At 36.8% G+C, this 25,589-nt stretch overlaps 1 protein-coding gene across 1 annotated transcript in view; it reads left to right on the top strand.

The window, feature by feature from the left end:
• The window catches only part of Brip1 (BRCA1 interacting helicase 1), a 179,818-nt gene that overhangs the window by 58,017 nt on the left and 96,212 nt on the right, over positions 1–25,589 (top strand). The window contains 1 exon segment of the mRNA XM_053743362.1: positions 2,992–3,153. Coding sequence (XP_053599337.1) covers positions 2,992–3,153 — 162 coding nt within the window.

Here is a 25,589-nt window from a genome sequence, read left to right on the forward strand (position 1 = left end):
AATTAATTGTGCTCTCAGCTGGGCCTGGTTGTGCATGCCTGTAATCCCAGCTACTCAGGAGGCTGAGGCAGGTGGATTGCAAGTTCAAGGCTAGCCTCAGAAAATGAGCAAGACCCTGTCTCAAAAAAAAAAAAAAAAAAAAAAAAAAAAGATTGAGGATGCAGCTCAATAGTAGAGCACTCCTAGATTCAATCCCTAGTACCCCTGCAACAGAGTTCTCAGTTAGTGCACAAAAATTCATTTAACCTGTAATTATCAATGAATTATAATAATAATGCTTAATGTGCAGTTGTATTCTGTCATACTATAATACTGTCTGCTAACTTAAAAATAGTATTTTATGCCAGGCATGGTGGTACATGCCTGTAATCCCAGCAACTCTGAAGGCTGAGGCAAGAGGATTGCAAGTTCAAGGCCAGCCTCAGCAACTTAGTGAGGCCCTCAGCAACTCAGTAAGACCATCTCAAAATAAAAAGGACTGGATGTGACTCAGTGATTAAACAACTCTGGGTTCAATCTCTGGCACCAGAAAACTCCCACAATTGTTTATTTTAATTGTTGTAAAAATAAATGACATAAATTTATCATCTTAAACTTTTACTCTTTATTTAAATTTTTATTTTTTGGTACCAGGGGTTAAACCAGGGGTGCTTAACCATTGAGCTTCATCCCAGTCCTTTTTATTTTTCACTTTGAAAAGGAGTCTTACTAAGTTGCTTAGGGCTGCCCTAAGTTTCTGAGAGGCTGGCTTGAACTTGAGATCTTCCTGCCTCAGCCTCCTAAGCCACTGGGTGTACAGGCCTGCACAAACTCCCCTAGATGTTTTTCTTTGTCCTGAGTATTGAACCCAGGGCCTCACACATGCAAGGTAAGTACTCTACCACTGAACTACGTACTCAGATCTTTTCTAAAATTTTGTTTTGAGATAGGTTCTCGGTAAGTTGCCCAGGCTTACCTCAAACTTGAAATCCCCCTGCCTCAGCCTCCCAAGTAGCTGATATTACAGTTGTACACCACTATGCCTGGCTATCTTAACTATTTTTCAGTGTACAACTTAGTCCTGTGAAGCATATCCACATTGTTGTACAACCAGTCTAAGAACTTTTTTGTCTTGCAATACTGAATGCCTATTCTCATTAAATACTTTTCATTCCCTCTTCCCCACCAGTCTCTGGAAGTCATCATTCTACTTTCTGTTCTATGACTTTGGCTACTCTAGATACTTCATAGCAGTGGAGTTTATCTTTTTATGATTGGCTTATTTTACTTGGCATAATATTGTAAAGTTTGTCTATTATGTAGATTGTCTTCAAGTTTCATCTGTTTTGGAGCATGTTTCAGAATTTTCTTTTGAAGACTGAATAGTAGTCCATTTTATGTATTTGCCATATTTTCTATATCCATTCATCCACTGGTACCCTGAACTTTTTATTTTGAAAAATCATAAATTTCACAAAAGTTGGAATAAAGTATTAATGTAGTGAATATCTTTGTATCTTCTACCTCGCATCATCGAATTGTTAACATTTTGTAATATTTGCTTCCCTGTCTTTCTCGTTCCCTCTATGTATGTCTGTACAGGTTAGATAGGTAGATGTATAGATAAACATGGGAAGATAAAAATTTTGCATACTTTAAATTATTTTAATTAATTTGTAGACATCATGACACTTAAAAGTTGCATGCATCTTCCAAGAATAAACACATTATCTCACATGGTTAAAATACTATGACAATACCCAACTGAATTTAATATTGATACCATAGAGTCACTGTTTGTATTCTTTAATTATTTACAGTGGTTCACATTTATTTTTAATCCAGGAACCATCAAGTATTCTATATTGCATTCAGTTCTAATATCTCTTTAATCTGTACAACAGTTTTCTTGCCCTCTTTTTTCCTTCTGTTTTTCAAGACATTTCTGAAGATTTAAGTCTCCAGTTGTTGTGAGGCATGTCTTATGATCTGGATTTGTCTTAATGTTTACTCTTGATATTCTGATTGAGTAAGAATACTCTATGAGTTACATTGCTATTTCCCATTGTATCAGGAGATAAATAGTATCAGTTTGTCTTATTACTAGTTGATCATTTGGTTAAAGTGGTACCGATCAGATCTTACCTTGCAAAATTTATCTCAATCTCATATATCATCAACATATAGGACTATTTTACTTTTCAACAATTTCTATTATTATGTTGTTATGAGAGTCCTAATACAGTTTGTTCTTTCTTCCAGTTAAAATAACCAGACTAAAGCTAGATCTATGAATGTAGAAGAATTGCATATAACTAAAAATTTGGTGGGTCTGCTTTTCTGTCTAAGGATCTTTGAACATCAGTAAATTTGTGAAAGTAGTTCCTATTAAGGTTGCGATTTACCTATGGTAAATCATACCAGCTTTCACTACCAATATTTTGGAATTATCTGACTCTACTGTTGATATATAGACCTATATATAATTTTATGTGTTCACTTATTTTACCCACAAATATTTATTATGCGCTTAATTTTTAGAAAGGTAATGAAGAAGTAGAGATAAGTAAGACCTTTTTACTTTCAGATAGCTTCCTTCCTAAGAGAACTGAGTGATCTACTTAAAGCAAAACTTTTATAAATTAAGCCTAAATGCATTACGGTTTTTTTCTTATTTTCTCCATCAGGTTTTTTTGTTTATTTGTTTTGACCTAATTTTTTTGTACTCACTCATCGTGATTTTCTTTTTATCCTATGTATATTTTTTAGATTTTCTTTGTGGTTATCATGGGGATTGCAGATATTATCCTAAAGATACAGTAGTCTGATTTGAATTGATATCAACATAGTCATCTGTAACTAATGACAATAGAGAAAACTCCCAACAATTTAAAAATAAATTTCTGCTAAATGTGTTGCTTGATCTTCTTTTTATATATGCAAATAGTTCTACCTAAATATTGATTTTCTTGCCTTAAGTATGACTCTAATATTTAAGTATTTGTATTCTAGGTCTGGGTTGGTACCATTGGTTCAGGCCCTAAGGGTCGGAATCTCTGTGCTACCTTCCAGCATACCGAAACATTTGAATTCCAGGATGAAGTGGGAGCACTTTTGTTATCTGTGTGCCAGACTGTGAGCCATGGAATTTTGTGTTTTTTACCATCATACAAGGTGAGAGAATATTATTGTTTCTTTTGCCTCTGAAAAGATCAGGTGGGATTTCCATGATAAACTTCCTAGAGTGAGAAGTGACAAGGTAATAATTATAGTTTTCAGAATATCATGCTATTTTATATACTTATTAATTAAGACTTCTTGATTGTTCTATCACTACTTTACTCAACAGTCTAAGAGAATAAAAGTCTTCAAGCAATGTTATATGAGTACTACTTTTTGTATATGAATTTTATTTTTAGAGGCAGCTTGATATATTTATAGTTGGAAAGAAGAATATTCTTTTTCATTTTCACAAATTGTACTTTTAGATGTTTCATTAACATTCAGATTTCTTTGTTACCCATTATTTTGCTTCATATATCTGTCCAGAATCACTCTGATTTTTAATAATTTTGTTTTAGTTAAATTAAAATTATATAGTATATTTTTGTCCTCCTACTATGCAAAGTGAAGCCACATGTGATTCCTGAGAGTAATGTCACATTTCATCAAAATCTAAATTAACTTTCATTGTAGAGAAGTGGCATTTATTCTTTTTAAGATTGTTTTGACTATGTTGAGTTCCTTGAGATTCCATATGCATTTAAGGATGAATTTTGCTTTGTGTACTTTTTAAAAAATATTTTTTGTTTGTTCTAGTTAGTTTTTAAAATATTTCTATTTGTTCTATTTTGTTGTATACTATTATCCTAAAAATAGTAAGTCTTCTAATTCATGAGCATAGAATGTCTGTCCTTTTAATTATGTCTTAATTTCTTTTAGTAGTGTATAGGTTTTCAGTGAATAAATCCTTGGCCAACCTGGTTAAGTGTATCCATCAGTATTTTATTCTTTATTATGTTATTGTAAATAAAATTATTTTCTTAATTTCCTTTTCATTTGTTCAGTGCCAGTGAGTAAAAATACAACTGTGTCTCTGTGGCGATCTTGTATTTTGTAACTTTGCTGAATTTGTTCATTTCCTTTAAGAGGGATATTTGTGTGTGTGTGTAATCTTTAGTATTTTCTTATATGTATAAGATCATGCTCTCTGTGAACAGAGATAATTTTACTGTTTCCTTTCTAATTTGCATACTGTTGGGCCTTTAATCCAATCTGCTAGTCTTTGTCTTTTGATTGATGAGTTTAGGCCATTAATGTTCAAGGTTATTATTGAGATATGATTTGGTTCCCATTTTGATTTATTTATAGTTTTTAATTTTAATTGATTTCTCCTTTGATTAGCTATTCCTTTAGTGTAATTCCTCCTTTCACTGGTTTTCACTTTTTTTTTTTTTTCATTTTCATCTTCATGGATTATTTTGTTGAGAATATTCTGAAATGCAGGCTTTCTGATTGTGAATTCTTTTAATTTTTGTTTATTATGGAAAGTTTTTATTTCATCTTTAAATCTGAAGCTTAATTTTGCTAAATATAGGATTCTTGGTTGGCATCCATTTTCTTTCAGTTCTTGGTATGTTACTCTGGGACCTCCTAGCTTTGAGGGTCTAGGTAGAGAAATGAGCTGAGATCCATATTGGTTTCCCCCTGTATGTAATCTCATGTTTTTCTCTTGCAGCCTTTAATTTTCTATCCTTATTCTGTATGCTAGGCATTTTCATTATAATGTGCCGTGATGTGGGTCTGTTGTAATTTTGCACATTTGGGTCCTCTGAACCTGTTGTATTTGATTTTTCCATTATTCATTCTTTAGATTTGGAAAATTTTCTGTTATTATTTCATAAAAAAAATTAGGCATTCTTTTGGTTGGTTATATCTCCACACCTTCATCTATCCCAATGAATCTTAAATTTGTCTTTTTCATGTTATCCCATAATTCTTGGAAGTTCTGTTCATGGTTTCTTATCTTCTCTCCATGGTCAACTCTATTTTCAAGATTGTATATTTTGTCTTCATTGCCCGAGGTTCTGTCTTTCAGTGTTCTAGTCTGTTGGTGATGCTTTCTGTTGAATTTTTAATTTGGCTTATTATTTCCTTCATTTCAAGGATTTCTTGTTTTTTTTTTTTTTTTTTTTTTTTTTTTTTTTTTTTTTTTTTTTTCAGAATCTCTATTTCTTTATTGAAGTGATCTTTTGCTACCTTCATTTGCTCTCTTACATCATCCTTTACTTCACAGATCAGCTTAACTATGTACATTCTAAACTCCTTCTCTGACATTTTTTCCACTGTGGTGTGGATGAATTCTGTTATTGGATTATCTTGGTTTGCTTGGGGCAGTTTGTTTCTTTGCTTTTTCGTGTTGTTTGTGTGTCTACCCATCTAACAGTATGGATCTGAGTCAGTATAGTTTCTGCTCTGTGGCCTTATAGTGTCCCTGAAGGCTTCCAGTACCTCACTACTTAGGGGGAGACAAATAATAACTAACAATAACCAGGGAAATAAGGAAAACAACTCCATTTGCAGTAGCCTCAAAAAAAAAAAAAAAAAAAAAAACAAAAAACTTGGGAATCAATCTAACCAAAGAGGTAAAAGATCTCTATAATGAAAACTACAAAACTTTGAAGAAAGAAATTGAGGAAGAACTTAGAAAATGGAAAGATCTCCCATGTTCTTGGATAGGCACAATTAATATTGTCAAAATGGCCATACTACCAAAAGTACTATACAGATTCAATGCAATTCCAATTAAAATCCCAATGATGTACCTTACAGAAATAGAGCAAGAAATTATGAAATTCATCTGGAAGGATAAAAAACCCAGAATAGCTAAAGCAATCCTTAGCAGGAAGAGTGAAGCAGGGGGTATTGCAATACCAGAACTTCAACTATACTACAAAGCAATAGTAACAAAAACGGCATGGTATTGGCACCAAAATAGACCGGTAGTCAGTGGTACAGAATAGAGGACACGGACACAAACCCAAATAAATACAATTTCTCATACTAGACAAAGGTTCCAACAATATGCAATGAAGAAAAGATAGCCTCTTCAACAAATGGTGCTGGGAAAACTGGAAGTCCATATGCAACAGAATGAAACTAAACCCCTATCTCTCACCCTGCACAAAAATCAACTCACAATGGATCAAGGACCTCAAAATCAGACCAGAGACCCTGCATCTTATAGAAGAAAAAGTAGGTTCAAATCTTCAACTTGTTGGCTTAGGATCAGACCTCCTTAACAGGACTCCTATAGCACAAGAAATAAAAGCAAGAATCAATAACTGGGATAGATTCAAACTAAATAGCTTTCTCTCAGCAAAGGAAACTATCAGCAATGCAAAGAGAGCCTACAGAGTGGGAGAATATCTTTGCCACTCATACTTCAGATAGAGCACTAATTTCCAGAATATATAAAGAACTCAAAAAGCTCAAGAATACAAATAACCCAATCAACAAATGGGCTAAGGATATGAACAGATACTTCACAGAAGAAGATCTATAAGCAATCAACAAACATATGAAAAAATGTTCACCATCTTTAGTAATAAGAGAAATGCAAATCAAAACTACACTAAGATTCCATCTCACCCCAATTAGAATGGCGATTATCAAGAATACAAGCAACAATAGGTGTTGGAGAGGATGTGGGGAAAAAGGAACACTCATACATTGCTGTTGGGGCTACAAATTAGTGCAGCCACTCTGGAAAGCAGTGTGGAGACTCCTTAGAAAACTTGGAATGGACCCACCATTTGACACAGCTGTCCCACTTCTCAGCCTATACCCAAAGGACTTAAAATCAGCATACTACAGAGATACAGTCACATCAACGTTCATAGCTGCTCAATTCACAATAACCAGATTGTGGAACCAACCTAGATGTCCTTCAATTGATGAATGGATAAAGAAACCGTGGTATATATATACAATGGAATATTACTCAGCTATAAAGAAGAATAAAATTATGGCATTTGCAGGCAAATGGATGAAATTGGAGAATATCATGCTAAGTGAGATAAGCCAATCTCAGAAAACCAAAGGACGAATGATCTCGCTGATAAGCGGATGATGACACATAATGGGGGGTGGGAAGAGGGCTAGAATGGAGGAAGGAGGGACTGTATAGAGGGAAAACAGGGGTAGGAGGGGTAGGGGGGAAGGAAAAAATAACAGAATGAATCAAACACCATTACCCTAAGTAAATGTATGATTACGCAAATGGTATGCCGTTACTCCATGTACAAACAGGAACAACATGTATCCCATTTGTTTACAATTAAGAAAAAGAATAAAATTATGGCATTTGCTGGTAAATGGATGGAGTTGGAGAATATCATGCTAAGTGAAATAAGCCAATCCCAAAAAACCAAAGCCAAATGATTTCTCTGATAATTGGATGATGATACAGTGGCGGGTAGGCAAGAATGGAGGAAGGATGGATTATATAGAGGAAAAAGGGATAGGAGGGGTTGGGAGGGAGGAAAAATAATAGAATGAGACAAATATTATTACCCTATGTACATGTATGATTACGCAAATGGTGTGACTACTTTGTGTACAATCAGAGAAATAAAAGTTGTACCCCATTTGCGTACAATGAATCAAAATAAAAATAAATGAATAAAACAGAAAAAAAAAACAATAACCAATGCAAACAATTTACAGCATGAAACCAAATAGTTTTTACTATGACATCTACAATGTTAATCATCACAATAAACAGAAATGATATGATCAGTTATTGCCTATAATAAAGACAGCAAGTTTGCAAAAGGGTTTACATTTTCAAATGGTGGACAGGGAGAGAACAGAAGTGATATAGGATGTGGTGATTATGCAGGAAGAGGAGAGAAGACAGAAATAAAAGATTAAAGGACGAGCGAAACAGAACAACAGAGATTGGGTGTTAGCAGAAGAAAAGAATCAAGGGAAACAGGTGAAAATATACTTATAAAGTAAAAATTAAAAATAGAAAGAATACAGAATAAAACTAAAATATACTAATCAAACATCCTAGTTCACAAAAAACTAATCCATATGAAATAACTGGCTTAAAAAATGCTAGAGATGAGAAGAAAAAAAATAGGAAACTGTGTAGATGTCCATGTACTATTAAGGTCACAATCAGTGAAAGGAATTAAAAAGAAAAAGAAATCTTGATGAAAAGTTAAAGAATTCTTTCCATTGGAGTTCAAAATATTCTCAACTTCCCAGCAGTTTTTGGGTGTGGTCTTCTGGAGTGGGATGCTGCATCCTCTGGATTGCTGCAGTGAGAGAAGTTAATCCCATAGGCTGAGTTCTTGAAGGCAAGGTTCAGGCTTACGTAGACTCCAGGCTCTTTGCTGAATGCTAATTGATTTGGAGATTTTAAGTGCACCTCTAGTGCCTAGTCCTTGCTGGTCCACGCTGGAAGACTTTTACCCCAGGGATCTCCCCTGGGGTTCTACTCGTGAGGCGGAGGAGCCAATTCTTAATCTACTATGTTACCTGCAGACCACACATTTACTCCTCGCTTCCTCCTCTCTGACTCAGTCTCCAGACAATTTCTCCTGATCCTGCCTTGTCAAGTTCGCAGCCAGATGAGTCTCTCCCTGCCAGTCCTGTAAGCAGTCAGCTTTGGAGGGGGAAGGGTAGAGTTGGGTAGGTTTTGTGACCAGTTGTCCCCTGTGTAAATCTCTCTTCACGTTTGATTGTCTTCTGGTCATTTAAGCATAGTCTGTGTTGTACATTGTGTGTTTACTGGGCCTGCATTTCAGGCCAAACTCAGGTTTGCCAGGAATCAGCTTTTTCAGTTGCTGGCCCCTGCCCCCCCCACTGCAGCTGCAAAGTGGTTCCTTCTTTTGACCTCTGCACACTGCCTGGAGAGATGGCAGCTTCTTTCCGCACGCACACATATCATGCAGCGAGTCTTTCAGGTTTGTTGGGCAATGTCCTTGATCTCTAAATGCTCTGAACCCAGACATGCCTTCGACCTCCCAAAAATGCAGGTTCCTTTAATCCCCTTATCATTCTACTATGCTTACAAAGGGACATCTTTGACTGGAGCTTCCAGTCCAGCTATGGCGGTGACTGTGCTGCTGGGGACTTTTTTCTTATTTTATTGTCTCCAACCGCCTGTGTGTCCCTGGTCTGCTTTGAATGTCCAGTTTTAGGTTTCAGTTAAGTGCCCCCCCACCTTTTTTTTTTTTTTTTTTCCTTGCTCACCCGTCTTGCAGAGGAGCTGCTTGTCTGCTTTCTTGGTTTTATACCATGGAGCAGCCAGGACACCCATATGTGTGTTTCTTTCATTATATCTTGTGTTGCTGGGGAGTGAACCCAGGGCCTTGTGCATGCTAGACAAGTGCTGTACCACTCAGCCATAGTATTTCTTGTAGAGCAGGTCTAATGTAATGAACTCCCTCAGCTTTAATCTGTCTGGATATGTTGTAATTTCTCTTTCATATTCGAAGGACAGTTCTAACAGATATAGAATCCCTTGTTCACGGGTTTTTTTCTGTAGCACTTTGTGTGTGTGTGTGTGTGTGTGTGTGTGTGTATTTTGGCAGTACCAGGGATTGAACCTTCCCTAGCTCTTTAAATGTATTATCCATTGCCTTTTGGCCCTCAACATTTCTGAGGAGATGATGATGACTGATGAGGTTATTCAGGATCCTTTTGATATGATGTTTCTTTTATTTTGCTTCTTTCAAGAATCAGACTTTGACTTTGGCTTTATATAGATTAATCATGTCTCATGGTTTGGTTTGCTTTAGGTTTACCTTCCTTCGAGTTGAGCCTCCGTACAGGTAGACTTGTGACTTTAATTAAACTGGGGAAATTTTCAGCCAATTTTTTTCTGAAATATTTTGAATTGAGTAAAAATGTAAATATAAAATATAATTTATGGAATGCAATTCTAATTGTGCTTATGGAAATTTGTAGTTTTTAATGCTTATTAGAAAAAAAAGAAAAATCTTAAAAATCATAACCTATACTTGTACCTTAGGAATCTAGAAAAAGAAATGGAAAATTAGCACTAAGCAGGGGGAAGTAAATAAGGTAAAAGTAAAAATCAATAAAGTAAAAAAATACAAAATAATAGATGCAAATCAGTGAAACCAATAGCTGTCTTCACTATGAAAATACATTAATAAAATTAATAAAATGTAGCAAGCAAGATAAAATAAAAAATATTAAATTACTGATATCAGAAATTAAGCGGGAACATCATTATAGATTCCATTGACATTACAAAGATAATAAAGGGATTCTTGAAACAGCTTTATGTCAAGCATTTAAACAATTTTTATGAAATAAACAGATTCCCTGGAAGAAACAGATTATCAACTGCGTTCTATTCTTAGCACTGCATATTAATAAATGAATAAAATAAAGGTCCATCAACAACTAAAAATATATATATATATATAAATTGAGTACTGGGGATATAGCTGAGTTGGTAGATTGCTTGCCTTCCAAGCACAAGGTCCTGGGTTCAATCCCCAGTCCTGCAAAAAATAAAATAAAATGAAATAAAATAAAAATTGACTTAGCAACATACACTGAACATATACATTGAACAAGTTGAACTGTTAATTAAAATCTTCCAGCAAAGCAAAGTGTAGGCTCGGTTGCCCTCATTGGTGAATTCTACCATGAAAAAGTGTCATTACTACTCAAAACTCAGAAAATGGAGGAAGAGGAAGAACTTCCTACACCATCATACAATCATCATTCTGATACCAAAATCAAATAAGAATATTACAAGAAAACAATTGGAAACCAATACAAGTTGACTGGGCACAATAGTGCACACCTGTAATCCCAGCATCTTCAGAAACTGAGGCAGGAGGATCACAAGTTTGAAGCCAGCCTGGATGACTCAGGTATTCGCTGTCTCAAAATAAAAATAAAACTCTCCTCCTCGCTTTCACTCTCCCTCCCTCTCTCTCTCTTTCTTTCTCCCACACAGGCACCCTGTAGGGAGACACTGTGCCTGTCCGCTTAATAAAATCTCTTGCATGAATTCCCACATTCGGAGCAGTTTCTGGGTGCTTTCATTGGTGCTGTGACTCGAATGGGCTCTTCTACTGGCGCTTATGTGGGTGGAATCCCTTCGCCCTGACCCCAATATGCTGGTCTCACCTTTCATTTGCCCTGACACTCTCCTCCACATCCACCACTGGCTTCAGATTGGTGAACTTTGCCCTAAATCGGCTTAAACACTCCTCTACTGAGACGGGACCGTTGATTATCCGGCACCCTTGAGTTGGTTGAGTGGGGATTCCCCAGGCCTTGACTTTTACAGTTAGAGCTGGCCCCCTTAGTTGACTTTATCTGACGATGGGTCCCTGATCTTTATGGTAGAGATTCTTTCTCAGGGTTGAGGCTCCTCTTCGTGCTCACTCTTGAAAATCCTGATGTCGGATCCTCAACTCTCTTGGCTTTTGCCTGGCACACACTGATGGTTGGGTGATGACCTCATCACTGTGCTGCCCTCTTGTCTCCAGCCAACTAGTCTGTGACCTCAGGAAGCCCTGGACACTGACTCGGCTGTATCAGTCTCCACCATGGGATCTAGGTCTTCCATTCCGGCAGATTCACCCCTGGGGTGTCTACTAGACAATCTTAAATCCCTTTACCTGACCACTGACCTAAAACCACCAAAACTTATTGTTTAGATAATCAATCCAAAATGGCCACGTAATGGCACACAATTCTGTGAGTGAGCGGCAGATGGAAAGGGATTCCTTATCTTCAGGTCTTTTCTTTCTTTTGCCTCTTTGCTCTTCCTGGAAACCCGAACACACCCTTTTGGCTTCTTCTCCCCCTCTTAATCCCTCCTCTTGTACGTGCTGTCTCTCTTTCTCTCTCTCTTTCTCCCTCTCACCCTCTCCCTCTCACCCCTTCTCTCTGCAAAGATAAAAAAACTAAAAATAAATAAATAAAAATAAAATACAAGAAAAGTGTTGGAGGGGAGTGGGGAGCCACTGGGGATATTGCTCAGTGGTGGAATGCCTATGGCTTTAATATTCAGTACCACCCAAAAGAAAAGGAAGAAACCAATACAAGTCCAAAAATTATTACCCCCAAATCAGTAATCCTGATTTATTAATTTTTTAAAAAAATATTTAGTTGTAGATGGACACAATATCTTATTTATTTTTTATGTGTGCTGAGAATCGAACCCAGTGCCTCACACGTGCTAGGCAAGCGCTCTACCACTAAGCCATGACCCCAGCCCCTGATTTATTAATTTAAAAAGAGGTCATACATCATGACCCAGGAGGATTTATCCCAAGAAGGGAGTCAGTTCTATTATTGAAAGTCAATCAGTATAACTCACCAAATCAACAGGATAAAAGAGAAAATCCACATATTCATCTCAAAAACTATTGATAAGACATTTTATGTAATTTAACATCCATTCATGATACAAACTCAGTAAACAAAGAACAACCTAATTAAGAGTATCTATGAAGATCACAGTTAACATCCTACCTAATGTTGTAGGACTGAATGCTTTTTTGCCTACTTTCAGAAATAAGATACAGATGTCTGTTCTTCCTACTTTTGTACTATATTAAGTTCAGTAATGTAGAAAAAGAATTTATTTTTTTTTCATGTATTTTTTTTTTTTTACATTTACATAGGGTAATGATGTTTATTTTATTTTTCCCCTCCCCCCACCCCTCCCACCCCTCTTTTCCCTGTACACAGTCCTTCTTTCCTTCATTCTTGCCGCTGTCCTTAGCCTAACTCTAAACCTAACCCTAAACCTAATGCTAGCCCCTCCCACCCCCCATTATATGTCCTCATCCGCTTATCAGCGAGATCATTCGCCTTTAGTTTTTTGAGATTGGCTTATCTCACTTAGCATGATATTCTCCAATTTCGACCATTTGCCTACAAATGCCATAATTTTATCATTCTTCATTGCGGAGTAATATTCCATTGTATAAATATGCCACAGTTTCTTTATCCATTCATCAACTGAAGGGCATCTAGGTTGGTTCCACAATCTGGCTATGGTGAATTGAGCAGCAATGAACATTGATGTGGCTGTATCTCTGTAGTATGCTGATTTTAAGTCCTTTGGGTATAGGCCAAGGAGTGGAATAGCTGGGTCAAATGGTGTTTCCATTCCAAGCTTTCTGAGGAATCTCCACACTGCTTTCCAGAGTGGCTGCACTAATTTGCAACCCCACCAGCAATGTATGAGTGTTCCTTTTTCCCCACATCCTCGCCAACACCTATTGTTGCTTGTATTCTTGATAATCGCCATTCGAGTTGGGGTGAGATGAAATCTTAGGGTAGTTTTGATTTGCATTTCCCTTATTACTAGGGATGTTGAACATTTTTTCATATATCTGTTGATTACTTGTACATCTTCTTCTGTGAAGTGTCTGTTCATTTCCTTAGCCCATTTGTTGATTGGATTATTTGTATTCTTGGTTTAGAGTTTTTTGAGTTCTTTATAGATTCTGGAAATTAGCGCTCTATCTGAGGTATGGTTGGCAAAGATATTCTCCCACTCTGTAGGCTCTCTCTTCACATTTCTGATAGTTTCCTTTGCTGAGAGAAAGCTTTTAAGTTTGAATCTATCCCAGTTGTTGATTCTTGCTTTTATTTCTTGTGCTATGGGTGTCCTGTTAAGGAAATCTGATCCTGAGCCAACAAGTTGAAGATTTGGACCTACTTTTTCTTCTATAAGATGCAGGGTCTCTGGTCTGATTCCGAGGTCCTTGATCCATTTTGAGTTGAGTTTTGTGTAGGGTGAGAGATAGGGGTTTAATTTCATTCTGTTGCATATGGTTTTCCAGTTTTCCCAGCACCATTTGTTGAAGAGGCTATCTTTTCTCCATTGCATATTGTTGGAACCTTTGTCTAGTATGAGAAAATTGTATTTATTTGGGTTTGTGTCCATGTCCTCTATTCTGTACCATTGATCTACCTGTCTATTTTGGTACCAATGCCACGCCGTTTTTGTTACTATTGCTTTGTAGTAGAGTTGAAGATCTGGTATTGCAATACCCCCTGCTCTTGCTACTGAGGATTGCTTTAGCTATTCTAGGTTTTTTATTCTTCCAGATGAATTTCATAATCGCTTGCTCTATTTCTGCAAGGTACATCATTGGGATTTTAATTGGAATTGCATTGAATCTGTATAGCACTTTAGGTAGTATAGCCATTTTGATGATATTAATTCTGCCTATTCAGGAACATGGGAGATCTTTCCATCTTCTAAGGTTTTCTTGAATTTCTTTCTTTAGTGTTCTGTAGTTCTCATTGTAGAGGTCTTTCACCTCTTTTGTGAGATTGATTCCCAAGTATTTTATTTTTTTCGATGCTATTGTGAATGGGGTAGTTTTCCTAATTTCTCTTTCTGAAGATTCATCACTTATGTATAAAAATGCATTGGATTTATGAGCATTGATCTTGTAACCTGCTACTTACTGAATTCACTTATGAGTTCTAAAAGTTTTCTGGTGGAATTTCCAGGTTCCTCTAAATATATAATCATGTCATCAGCGAACAGGGATAGTTTGAGTTCTTCTTTTCCTATTCGTATCCCTTTAATTTCTTTGGTTTGTCTGATTGCTCTGGCTAGAGTCTCAAGGACGATGTTGAATAGAAGCGGTGAAAGAGGGCATCCCTGCCTTGTTCCAGTTTTTAGGGGGAACGCTTTCAGTTTTTCACCATTTAGAATGATATTAGCCATGGGCTTAGCGTAGATTGCCTTTATAATGTTTAGGAATGTTCCCACTACCCCAATTTTTTCAGTGTTTTGAGCATGAAGGGATGCTGTATTTTATCAAATGCTTTTTCTGCATCTATTAAAATAATCATGTGATTCTTAACTTTAAGTCTGTTGATATGGTGAATGACATTTATTGATTTCCGAATGTTGAACCAACCTTGCATCCCTGGGATAAAACCCACTTGATCGTGGTGCACTATCTTTTTAATATATATTTGTATGCGATTTGCTAAAATTTTGTTGAGAATTTTTGCATCGATATTCATTAAGGATATTGGTCTGAAATTTTCTTTCCTCGATGTGTCTCTGTCTGGTTTAGGTATCAGGGTGATATTGGCTTCATAGAACGAGTTTGGTAGGGTTCCCTCCTCTTCTATTTCATGGAATAGTTTGAGGAGTATTGGAATGAGCTCTTCTTTAAAGGTTTTGTAGAACTCGGCTGAGAACCCATCTGGTCCTGGACTTTTCTTTGTTGGTAGGCTTTTGATGACCTCTTCTATTTCATTGCTTGAAATTGGTTTATTTAAGTTGTGTATGTCCTCCTCGTTCAGTTTAGGTAGTTCATATGTCTCTAGAAATTTGTTGATGTCTTCGAGGTTTTCTGTTTTGTTGGAGTATAGATTTTCGAAATAGCTTCTAATTATGTTTTGTATTTCACTTGTGTCTGTTGTGATGTTTCCTTGTTCATTCCGAATTTTAGTAATTTGAGTTTTCTCCCTCTTTCTCTTTGTTAGTGTGGCTAAGGGTTTATCAATTTTATTTATTTTTTCAAAGAACCAACTATTTATTTTGTTAATTTTTCCAATTGTTTCTTTTGTTTCGATTTCGTTGATTTCGGCTCTGATTTTAACTATTTCCTGTCTTCTACTACTTTTGGTATTGGTCTGCTCTTCTTTTTCTAGTGCTTTGAGCTTTAGTGTTAAGTCGTTTATTTGTTGATTTCTACTTCTTTTTTTGAATGCACCCCATGAAATAGATCTTCCTCTAAGTACTGCTTTCATAGTGTCCCAGAGATTTTGATATGATGTGTCTTTGTTCTCATTTACTTCTAAGAATTTTTTAATTTCCCTCCTGATGTCTTCTGTTATCCATTCATCATATAATAGTGTATTATTTAGTCTCCAGGTATTGGAGAAGTTTCTGTTTTTTATTCTGTCATTTATTTCTAATTTCAATCCATTATGATCTGATAGAGTACAAGGTAGTATCTCTATCTTCTTGTATTTGCTAACATTAGCTTTGTGGCATAAAATATGGTCTATTTTAGAGAAGGATCCATGTGCTGCTGAGAAGAAAGTGTATTCGTTCTTTGTTGGATGGTATATTCTATATGTCCGTTAAGTCTAAATTGCTGATTGTGTTGTTGAGATCTGTAGTTTCTTTATTCAATTTTTGTTTGGAAGATCTATCCAGTGGTGAGAGAGGTGTGTTAAAATCACCTAGTATTATTGTGTTGTGGTCTATTTGAATTCTGTAATTGAGAAGGATTTGTTTGACGTACGTGGATGAGCCAATGTTCAGGGCATAGATATTTATGATTGTTATGTCTTGCTGATTTATGCTTCCCTTAAGCAGCATGTAATGTCCTTCTTTATCCCTTCTGACTAGTTTTGGTTTGAAGTCCACATTATTTGAGATGAGGATGGATACTCCAGCTTTTTTGCTGTGTCCGTGTGCATGGTATGTTTTTCCCCATCCTTTCACCTTTAGTCTATGGGTGTCTCTTTCTATGAGATGAGTCTCTTGCAGGCAGCATATTGTTGGATTTTTCTTTTTAATCCAATCTGCCAGTCTGTGTCTTTTGATTGATGAATTCAGGCCATTAACATTCAGGGTTATTATTGTGATATGATTTGTATTCCCAGTCAATTGACTCATATTTGTTTTTGACATGATTTGGTTTCTCCTTTATTTGGCTATTCCTTTAGGCTAGCACCTCCTGTTGCTGATTTGCATCGTTGTTTTTCATCTCTTCCTCATGGAATATTTTGCTGAGAATGTTCTGTAATGCTGGCTTTCTTTTTGTAAATTCCTTTAGCTTTTGTTTATCATGGAAGGATCTTATTTCATCGTCAAATTTGAAGGTAAGTTTTGCTGGGTATAAGATTCTTGGTTGGCATCCGTTTTCTTTCAGGGCTTGGTATATGTTGTTCCAGGCCCTTCTAGCTTTTAGGGTCTGGATTGAAAAATCTGCTGATATTCTTATTGGCTTCCCTCTGAATGTAATTTGATTCTTTTCTCTTGCGGCCTTTAAAATTCTGTCTTTATTTTGTATGTTAGGTATTTTCATAATAATGTGCCTTGGTGTGGGTCTGTTGTAATTTTGTATGTTTGGAGTTCTATAAGCCTCTTGTACTTGGTATTCCATTTCATTCTTCAGATTTGGGAAATTTTCTGATGTTATTTCATTGAATAGATTGTTCATTCCTTTGGTTTGTTTCTCTAAGCCTTCCTCAATCCCAATAATTCTTAAATTTGGCCTTTTCATGATATCCCATAATTCTTGTAGATTCTGTTCATGATTTCTTACCATCTTTTCTGTTTGGCCAACTTTGCTTTCAAGATTAAATAATTTGTCTTCAATGTCTGAGGTTCTGTCTTCCAGGTGTTCTATCCTATTAGTTATGCTTTCTATGGAGTTTTTAACTTGGTTTATTGTTTCCTTCATTTCAAGTATTTCAGTTTGTTTTTTTTTCAGTATCTCTAACTCTTTATTGAAATGATCTCTTGCTTCCCGTATTTGGTCTTTTAACTGTTGATTGGTGCGATCATTTAATGCCTGCATTTGCTCTTTCATCTCCTCCTTCAATGCCTGCATTTGCTCTTTCATCTCCTCATTAGCTTCCCTGATCGTTTTAATTACGTACATTCTGAACTCCCTTTCTGACATTAATTCTGCTGTGCTGTCATTGGGTTTTATTGATGTAGTATCTAGGTTTGTTTGGGACATTTTCTTCCCTTGTTTTCTCATATTGGTCAGTTGTCAGTGGGACCCTGAGATATTGCAGTTTTCCGCTACTGGCTTATAGTATTCCGGTAGATTTCCAGTGTATCACCTCCCAGCCTTCAGTAGCCTGATGTCTTGGAGGAATCTGATAAAGCAGCTCATCCGAAGAAAACTGCCCCTAGCCCCCTACTGGTTCCGCGGTTTGGAACTGGCTCTGTGCGGAAATGCTCTCACTGTGGGCCTGCGCCGTGCAGCTGGCCGTGTGGGAGGAGCCCCCTGCCGGAGTGTGGAAGGCTACCTTGGGAAGACTCTAGCTGCCCTGCCCGGCTCCAATAAGCCACCTCTATCTGGGCCTGCCACCCGGGCCGAGCTTTACCCAGTGGGCAGACTCACCCGTGGCTCTATTTCAGTCCGAGTCTCTCAATGCCTCCCCTTCTTAACTCCAGGGTTCTGGAGCGACTAGGGGTGCAGTCTCCCTCTAGGCCGCCATCTTGGATCGCCCGTGAAGAGAGCCTGCAGCCGGAGTGGGCAGAGCCGCCTGAAGAGGTCTCTGGCTGCCCTGCCCTAATCCCAGAGGCTGTTTGCGGATCGCGGCTCTCCGCTGGTTCGTTGCCGGAGTACGCTGCGCTGCAGGTTCTCCGGGACTCGGAGCTTGTTCTGGTCAGAAAGGCTCTCACTAGCGGGCCAGTTCCGTTCTGAGAACCTGGAGAAGCTGGCTGTGTGGGCGGGGACCACCGCCGGAGTGCGCAGGGCTGCCTGTGGATGACTCTAGCTGCCCTGCCCGGCTCCGATAAGCCACCTCTATCTGGGCCTGCCACCCGGACGGAGCTTTACCCAGTGGGCAGACTCACCCGTGGCTCTATTTCAGTCCGAGTCTCTCAATGCCTCCCCTTCTTAACTCCAGGGTTCTGGAGCGACTGGGGGTGCAGTCTCCCTCTAGGCCGCCATCTTGGATCGCCGAAAAAGAATTTAATATATACAGATTTGAAGAGAAGTAAAATTGTCTTTCCTTAGACATGATTGTATATTTAGAAAATTCTAAGGATTATATAAAAACCTATTACAGTTAACAGTATAGTAAGCTCTCAGTGTATAAGGAAGTGAATCCATATCACAGGTTATATGTGTGTAATAGCAATAAACAATTGGGAAATGAAATAAAAACAGTACTAGTTAGACCTGCCTATAAAGCATGAAATGATGAATGTACCCATGATATGCCCGATCTGAACACTGATATGTATGAAATACTGATGAAATAATTCAGAGTGTACATGTAAGCCTAAGTAAATGTAGAGAAATGTGTTCATAGTTTAGAAGTTTCTATATTGCTAAGGTATCTACTCATCTGATGTTGTAGTATCTGTTCAAGATAATTTCAGGAAATATTCCATTAGTCTTTTTTTTTTTTTTTTTTTTTTTTTAAGAAATTGACATGTTTCTTTAATTCACACAGAAAGTTTTAGAAAAATAAATGAGAATAAAATTGGAAGAATTAAATACCTAGTTTCAACATGAGGCACAGTAAATCAAGATAGTTGGGTATCAGCCTAAGGACTGGCATATACAACTATGGAACAAAATATAGTCCAAAAATCTGTCAATTGGTTTTTGACAAAGGTGGCAAGATAATGAGAAACACACTCACCTGTCCAACCCAAAGAATAGACTAAGAGACACAAGGAACAACAAAAAGTGAGACTTTTTTAATGACAGTCTTACAGGATCAGGTGCCTGGTAGTCAGATTTGTCCATTAGAGTACAAGATCCCTCACCCAGTTCCTCATTGTTGAGTACCATAGGGTGTATAGCACAAAACCTATGTTTTTTTACTGTCCCCTATTGGGATATTTTTTAATTTAATTTAACTTGTTATTTAAATTTTAGTTTTACAGAGTAAATTTTATTCGTTGTACACAAATGGAGTACAACTTTTCATTTCTGTGGTTGTACACAATGTAGATTCACACCATTTATATAATCAGACATATACATATGTATATGTATACTGTCTCATTCTACTATATATCCTTTCCCCATCTTGTCCCACCACACTTTCCTCTGTATCATCCGAAGTTCCTCCATTCTTCTCTCCTACTGCTCCCCGCAACTCCCCCTCATTATGTATTGTCATCCACTTATCAGAGAAAACATTTGGCCTTTGGTTTCTTGGACTTGGCCTATTTCACTTAGCATGATATTCTCCAGTTTCATCCATTTACCAGCGAATGCTATAATTCTATTCTTATTTATTGACGCCATCCAGCAGAGTCATTTTGGCGCAGGGGACAAAAGAGTAGTGAGACTCTTGAATTCGGAACAGTTTATTGATGAATCAGGAAACCCGGGAACTGGAACCTCCAACCTGGAACCTCAAACCTTGAACCTCTAAAAAAACCCCCTCTAAAAAAACCCCTTATGGCGCTCGAGGAGAACCGGCTTATATCCCCTCCAGGAGGCGAAGGGTAGGGCTGACGCCAATTATGCAAAGATTAGGTGAGAGCTAGCTGCCCAATCATGGTAAAGGTCAAATCGAGCAGGCACGAGCAGGAGCACCTGTGCACACCTTGTGTGCGTGGACTTAATTGGAAGTCACCTGGGTGTGCTTATGCTAATCAACCTCCTCACCGCTGAAGTGATCAAAGCAACCTCTGGCTGGCTGCACGGCATAGCCCCCAACAATTTATGGCTGAGTAATATTCTATTGTGTATATATATCACAGTTTCTTTATCCATTCATCAGTTGAAGGGCATCTTGGTTGGTTCCACACTCTACCTATTGTGCATTGAGCTGCTATGAACATTGATGTGGATGCATCACTGTAGTATGCTGATTTTAAGTCCTTTGAGTATAAACCAAAGAGTGGGATAGCTGGGTCAAATGGTGGGTCCATTCCAAGCTTTCTGAGGAGTCTCCATACTGCTTTCCAGAGTGGCTGCACTAATTTGCAACTCCACCAGCAATGTATGAGTGTGCCTTTTCCCCCACATCCACACCAACACTTATTATTGCTTGTTTTCTTGATGGTAGCCATTCTCTTTGGAGTTAGATGAAATCTTAGGGTGATTTTAATTTGCATTTCTGTAATTACTAGAGATGATGAGCACTTTTTCATATGTTTGTTGATCACCTGTATATCTTCTTCTGTGAAGTATCTGCCCAGTTCCTTAGCCCATTTATTGATTGGGTTCTTTGTATTTTGGGTGTAAAGTTTTTTAAGTTCTTTATAAACTTTGGAGATGAGTACTCTGTCTGAAGTGTGTGTGGAAAAGATTTTCTCCCATTCTGTAGGCTCTCTTTTCACATTATTGATTGTTTCCTTTGTTGAGAATATGTTTTTTGGTTTGAATCTATCCCATTTATCGATTCTTGCTTTTACTTTTTGAGCTATGGGATCTTGTTAAGGAAGTCTGGTCCTAAGCCAATGTGATGCAGAGTCGGACCTACTTTTTCTTCTATTTGGTGAAGGGTCTCCAGCCTAATTCCTAGATTCTTGATCCATTTTGAGTTGAGTTTTGTACAGGGTGAGAGATAGGGGTTTAATTTCATTTTACTGCATATGGATATCCATATTTACCAGCACCATTTGTTGAAGATGCTAACTTTTCTCCATTGTAAGTTTTTGGCACCTTTGTCTAATATGAGATAACTGTACTTATGTGGGTATGTCTCTGTGTCTTCTATCCTGTACCATTGATCTACCTGTCTATTTTGGTGCCAATACCATGCTGTTTTTGTTACTATTGCTCTATAGTAGAATTTAAGGTCTGATATTGTGATACCTCCTACATCACTCTTCCTGTCAAGGATCACTTTGGCTATTCTGGGTCTTTTGTTCTTCCAGATGAATTCCATGATTTCTTTTTCTGTTTCTATGAGATGTGTCATAGGGATTTTAATTGGAATTGAGTTAAATCTGTATAGCACCATTGAAAGCATGGCCATTTTGATAATACTAATTTCGTCTATCCAAGAACATGGGAGATCTTTCCATCTTCTAAGATCTTCAACTTCTTTCTTGAATGTTTTGTAGTTTTCATTGTAGAGATCTTTCACCTCATTGGTTAGATTGATTCCCAAGTATTCTTTTTTTTTCCAGGCTATTGTGAACAAAGTTGTTTTCCTCATTTCCCTTTCAGATGTTTCATCGCTTATGTATAAAAATGCTTTAGGTTTATGCATGTTGATTTTATATCCTGCTACTTTGCTGAATTCATTTATTAGGTCTAGAAGTTTTCTGGTGGAGTTTTTTGGATCCTCTAAATAGAGAATCATGTCATTGGCAAATAGTGACAGTTTGAGTTCCTCTTTTCCTATTCATATCACTTTAATTTCTTTAGTCTGTTTAATTGCTCTGGCTCGTATACCAAGGATGATGTTGAATAGAAGTGGTGAAAGAGGGCATCCCTGTCTTGTTCCAGTTTTTAAAGGGAATACTTTCAGTTTTTCTCCATTAAGAATGATGTTGGTCATGGGCTTAGCATAGATAGGCTTTACAATGTTGAGGTATGTTCCTACTATCCCGATTTTTTCTAGTGTTTTGAACAGCAGGGTGTTGTATTTTGTTGAACGCTTTTTCTGCATCTGTTGAAATAACCATATGATTCTTAACCTTAAATCTATTGATATGATGAATTACGTTTATTAATTTGTGGATGTTGAACCAACCTTGCATCCCTGGGTTAAACCCTACTTGATGATGGTGCACTATCTTTTTAACATGTTTTTGTATGTGATTTGCCAGAATTTTGTTAATGATTTTGCTTCTATATTCATCAGAGATATTGGTCTAAAGTTTTCTTTCCTTTATGTGTCTGTCTGGTTTTGGCATCATCTAGGTGTTACTGTCCCCTAGTGGGTATTTGAAGAAATATACCTTTAGTTGTCTCCACCTCCCTTTGTTGTGGTGAAAAAGTCCTCTTGGATTGAGTGCCTTTTGATGCATATAGTTTATCAGGTGAGTCCCTTCCTTCTCACCTTCTGTTTGTCAAGGGACTGTGAATTTTTATACTCTAGTGTTAACTGCTTGTGGCTTTTCATTCTGCTCTCTCTTCCAGCTGTCTTTCTCACATCTCAAGTTATTTTACATTTAAATCTAAATACTGTATTCTGCAAATGAACCACTGAACTTTCTGTTTCTCACAAAATATAGTCTCATTCTGAGATATTAGGAATTCAGGCTCTACCATACAAATTTTAGGGAGAGAATTTTGCCCGTAGCAGGGCACAAAGGAACTTTTTAGGATATCATAAATATTTTGTACTTTGATTATGGTGGGAGTTTTTAAGGTGCATTTGTCAAAACTCATCAGCTTAAAATCAGTGCATTCTTGTATGTAAATTATACCTCAATAAAGTTACTTTTTAAACAGTAAAATGTTAACCCAAATAAAAATTTACATTGCAAATATGATTGAAAGTTCACTAAAATATGTTTGTCTGGAAAGGATATAAGATCATCTCACATAGGAATATGATGTATCTCTGTACTTTGTAATGTTTTTATGTCCTCAGTAAAATTAAATAGTTAAGCCAACAATAAAACAGTTCCTTTACCACTTTCCTTTTGACAGAAGTACATAAATGGATACATTCTGCTTTTCATTAGGTTAGCTGGTGTTTCAATATAAATAAAATTTAAAATTTTGACATGAAAAATCTGTATGTTTGAATGTAGTACAAATCTAATTCTAAAATGAATGTTTAGACTTGTTTACAAATTGGCATGCTTTCAGTTTTCAGGTAAATCAATCTGTTTATATTCCCAACAATCTCCTGCTTATCCTTATGATGTCTAGAATGTTTCATTATGTAGGCACAAGAAGCAGGCAGTTCAGCTGAAGCAAATTATTAGCCATTCTCATATTAAACACCATTCCATAGCTGTGGCATAACTCACAATTAATTGTTGTTGTCTTGTGTACACATAATTCAGAGTTCTAAAATATGTCTGATTATGATAACATTGTAAAAAACTTCAAAAGAAAGGTCAATAAGTCACTAGTGGTGAATCATACTAAAATTTATAGGCATTAGAATTTTTCTTTTTATTGGATACTTTGTTTTTCATGAGACATACATTGAATCATCTCAGTCATAGGCACCAGGTTAACTGCATCTTATTGCAGACAGGTTGGCAATATGAACAGTAATGGTTTATATCTTACTCATATTTAAAAGCATCTTCTATTTCTGAGCAATTTTTACTTCTGATACTCAGATTTTTTTATAACATTACTACTTTTGCCACAAATATGTACATAGCATGTTAATAACATTCTGAACTTAAAGTTGTCATTGAGATAGACACATTACTCATTGATTAAAAGCAGAATTTCATTATTTTCTGTTTCACTTTAACATCTTTATCTTTCCCTTTTTTCCTTCTTTTTTAGTGAGGCCCTACGCAACTCAATGAGACCCTGTCTCAAAATAAATAAAGGGTTGGGGATATAGGTCAGTTGGTTGAATGCTTGCCTAGCTTGTACAAGACCCTGGGTTCAATGCCCAGCACCACAAAAAAATGAATAAATGTAAGTGTGAGGGTGGTTGGATATGGCTCATTGGCTAAGCACCCCTGGTTTCAATCCCTGGTATCAGACAAATAGACAAATCACAAAACAACAAGAAAACGTTTCTCATATGTGGATTTACTGATGACAAATTCAGTTTTTATTTATCTGAAATATTTTTCCTTTTCCTTTTTTTTTAATTAAAATCTGTTTTATTTTTACAGACTGCATTTTGATTCATTGTGCACAAATGGGGTACAACTTTTCATCTCTGTGGTTTTACACATGTAGATTCACACTATTCATATAATTATACATATACATAGGGTAATACTGTCTGTTTCATGCTACCATCTTTCTGTCCTCCACCCCTTCCATCCCATTTTCCTCTACACCTTCCAAAGTTCCTTCATTCTTCTCTTCTCCCTATCACCTCCCCTCATTATATAGTGTCATGTACTTTATCAGAAAAAAACATTCGGCTTTTGGTTTTTTGGGCTTGACCTATTTCACTTAGCATGATATTCTCCAATTTCATCCATTTACCAGCAAAGGCCATAACTTTATTCTTCTTTATGGTTGAGTAATATTCCATTGTATATATATATATATACCAGTTTCTTTATCCATTCGTCAGTTGAAGAGCATCTTGGTTGGTTCCACAATCTAGCCATTGTGAATTGAGCTGCTATGAACACTGATGTGACTGCATCACTGTAGTATGCTAATTTTAAGTCCTTTGAGTATAAACCGAGGAGTGGGATAGCTGGGTCAAATGGTGGGTTCATTCCAAGCTTTCTGAGGAATCTCCACACTGCTTACCAGAGTGACTGCACTAATTTACAACTTGACCAGCAATGTATGAGTGTGCCTTTTCCCCCACATCCACGCCAACACTTATTATTGCTTGTGTTTTTGATAATAGCCATTGTAATTGGAGTTAGATGTAATATTAGGGTGGTTTTAACTCATTATGTTTATTATGACAATATTGGTAACATCCTCATAGGGGCTGTTTGGTTTAGGGTTGCATATTGTCTGAACTGGGCACTGCTAATATTGATCTCCCCCTTAAAGAAAAGGTATTGGAAACCTATAGGGTCACTCTAATCCTATAGGGCGGAAATTGCAATACCCCAGATCTGCACTTGTAGAGGGAAAGATACAGGAACAACATGAAAAAACAAGGGAAGAAAATGATCCAAACAAACCTAGATTCTATATTAATAGAATCCAGTGACAGTATGGTAAAAGAAATGTCAGAAAAGGAGTTCAGATTATACATAATTAAAATGATTCATGCAGCAAAGGATGAGATAAGAGAGGAAATGCAGGCAATGAATGATC

Source organism: Sciurus carolinensis, chromosome 3 (assembly GCF_902686445.1).
Source record: "Sciurus carolinensis chromosome 3, mSciCar1.2, whole genome shotgun sequence".
Taxonomy (NCBI): Eukaryota; Metazoa; Chordata; class Mammalia; order Rodentia; family Sciuridae; genus Sciurus; species Sciurus carolinensis.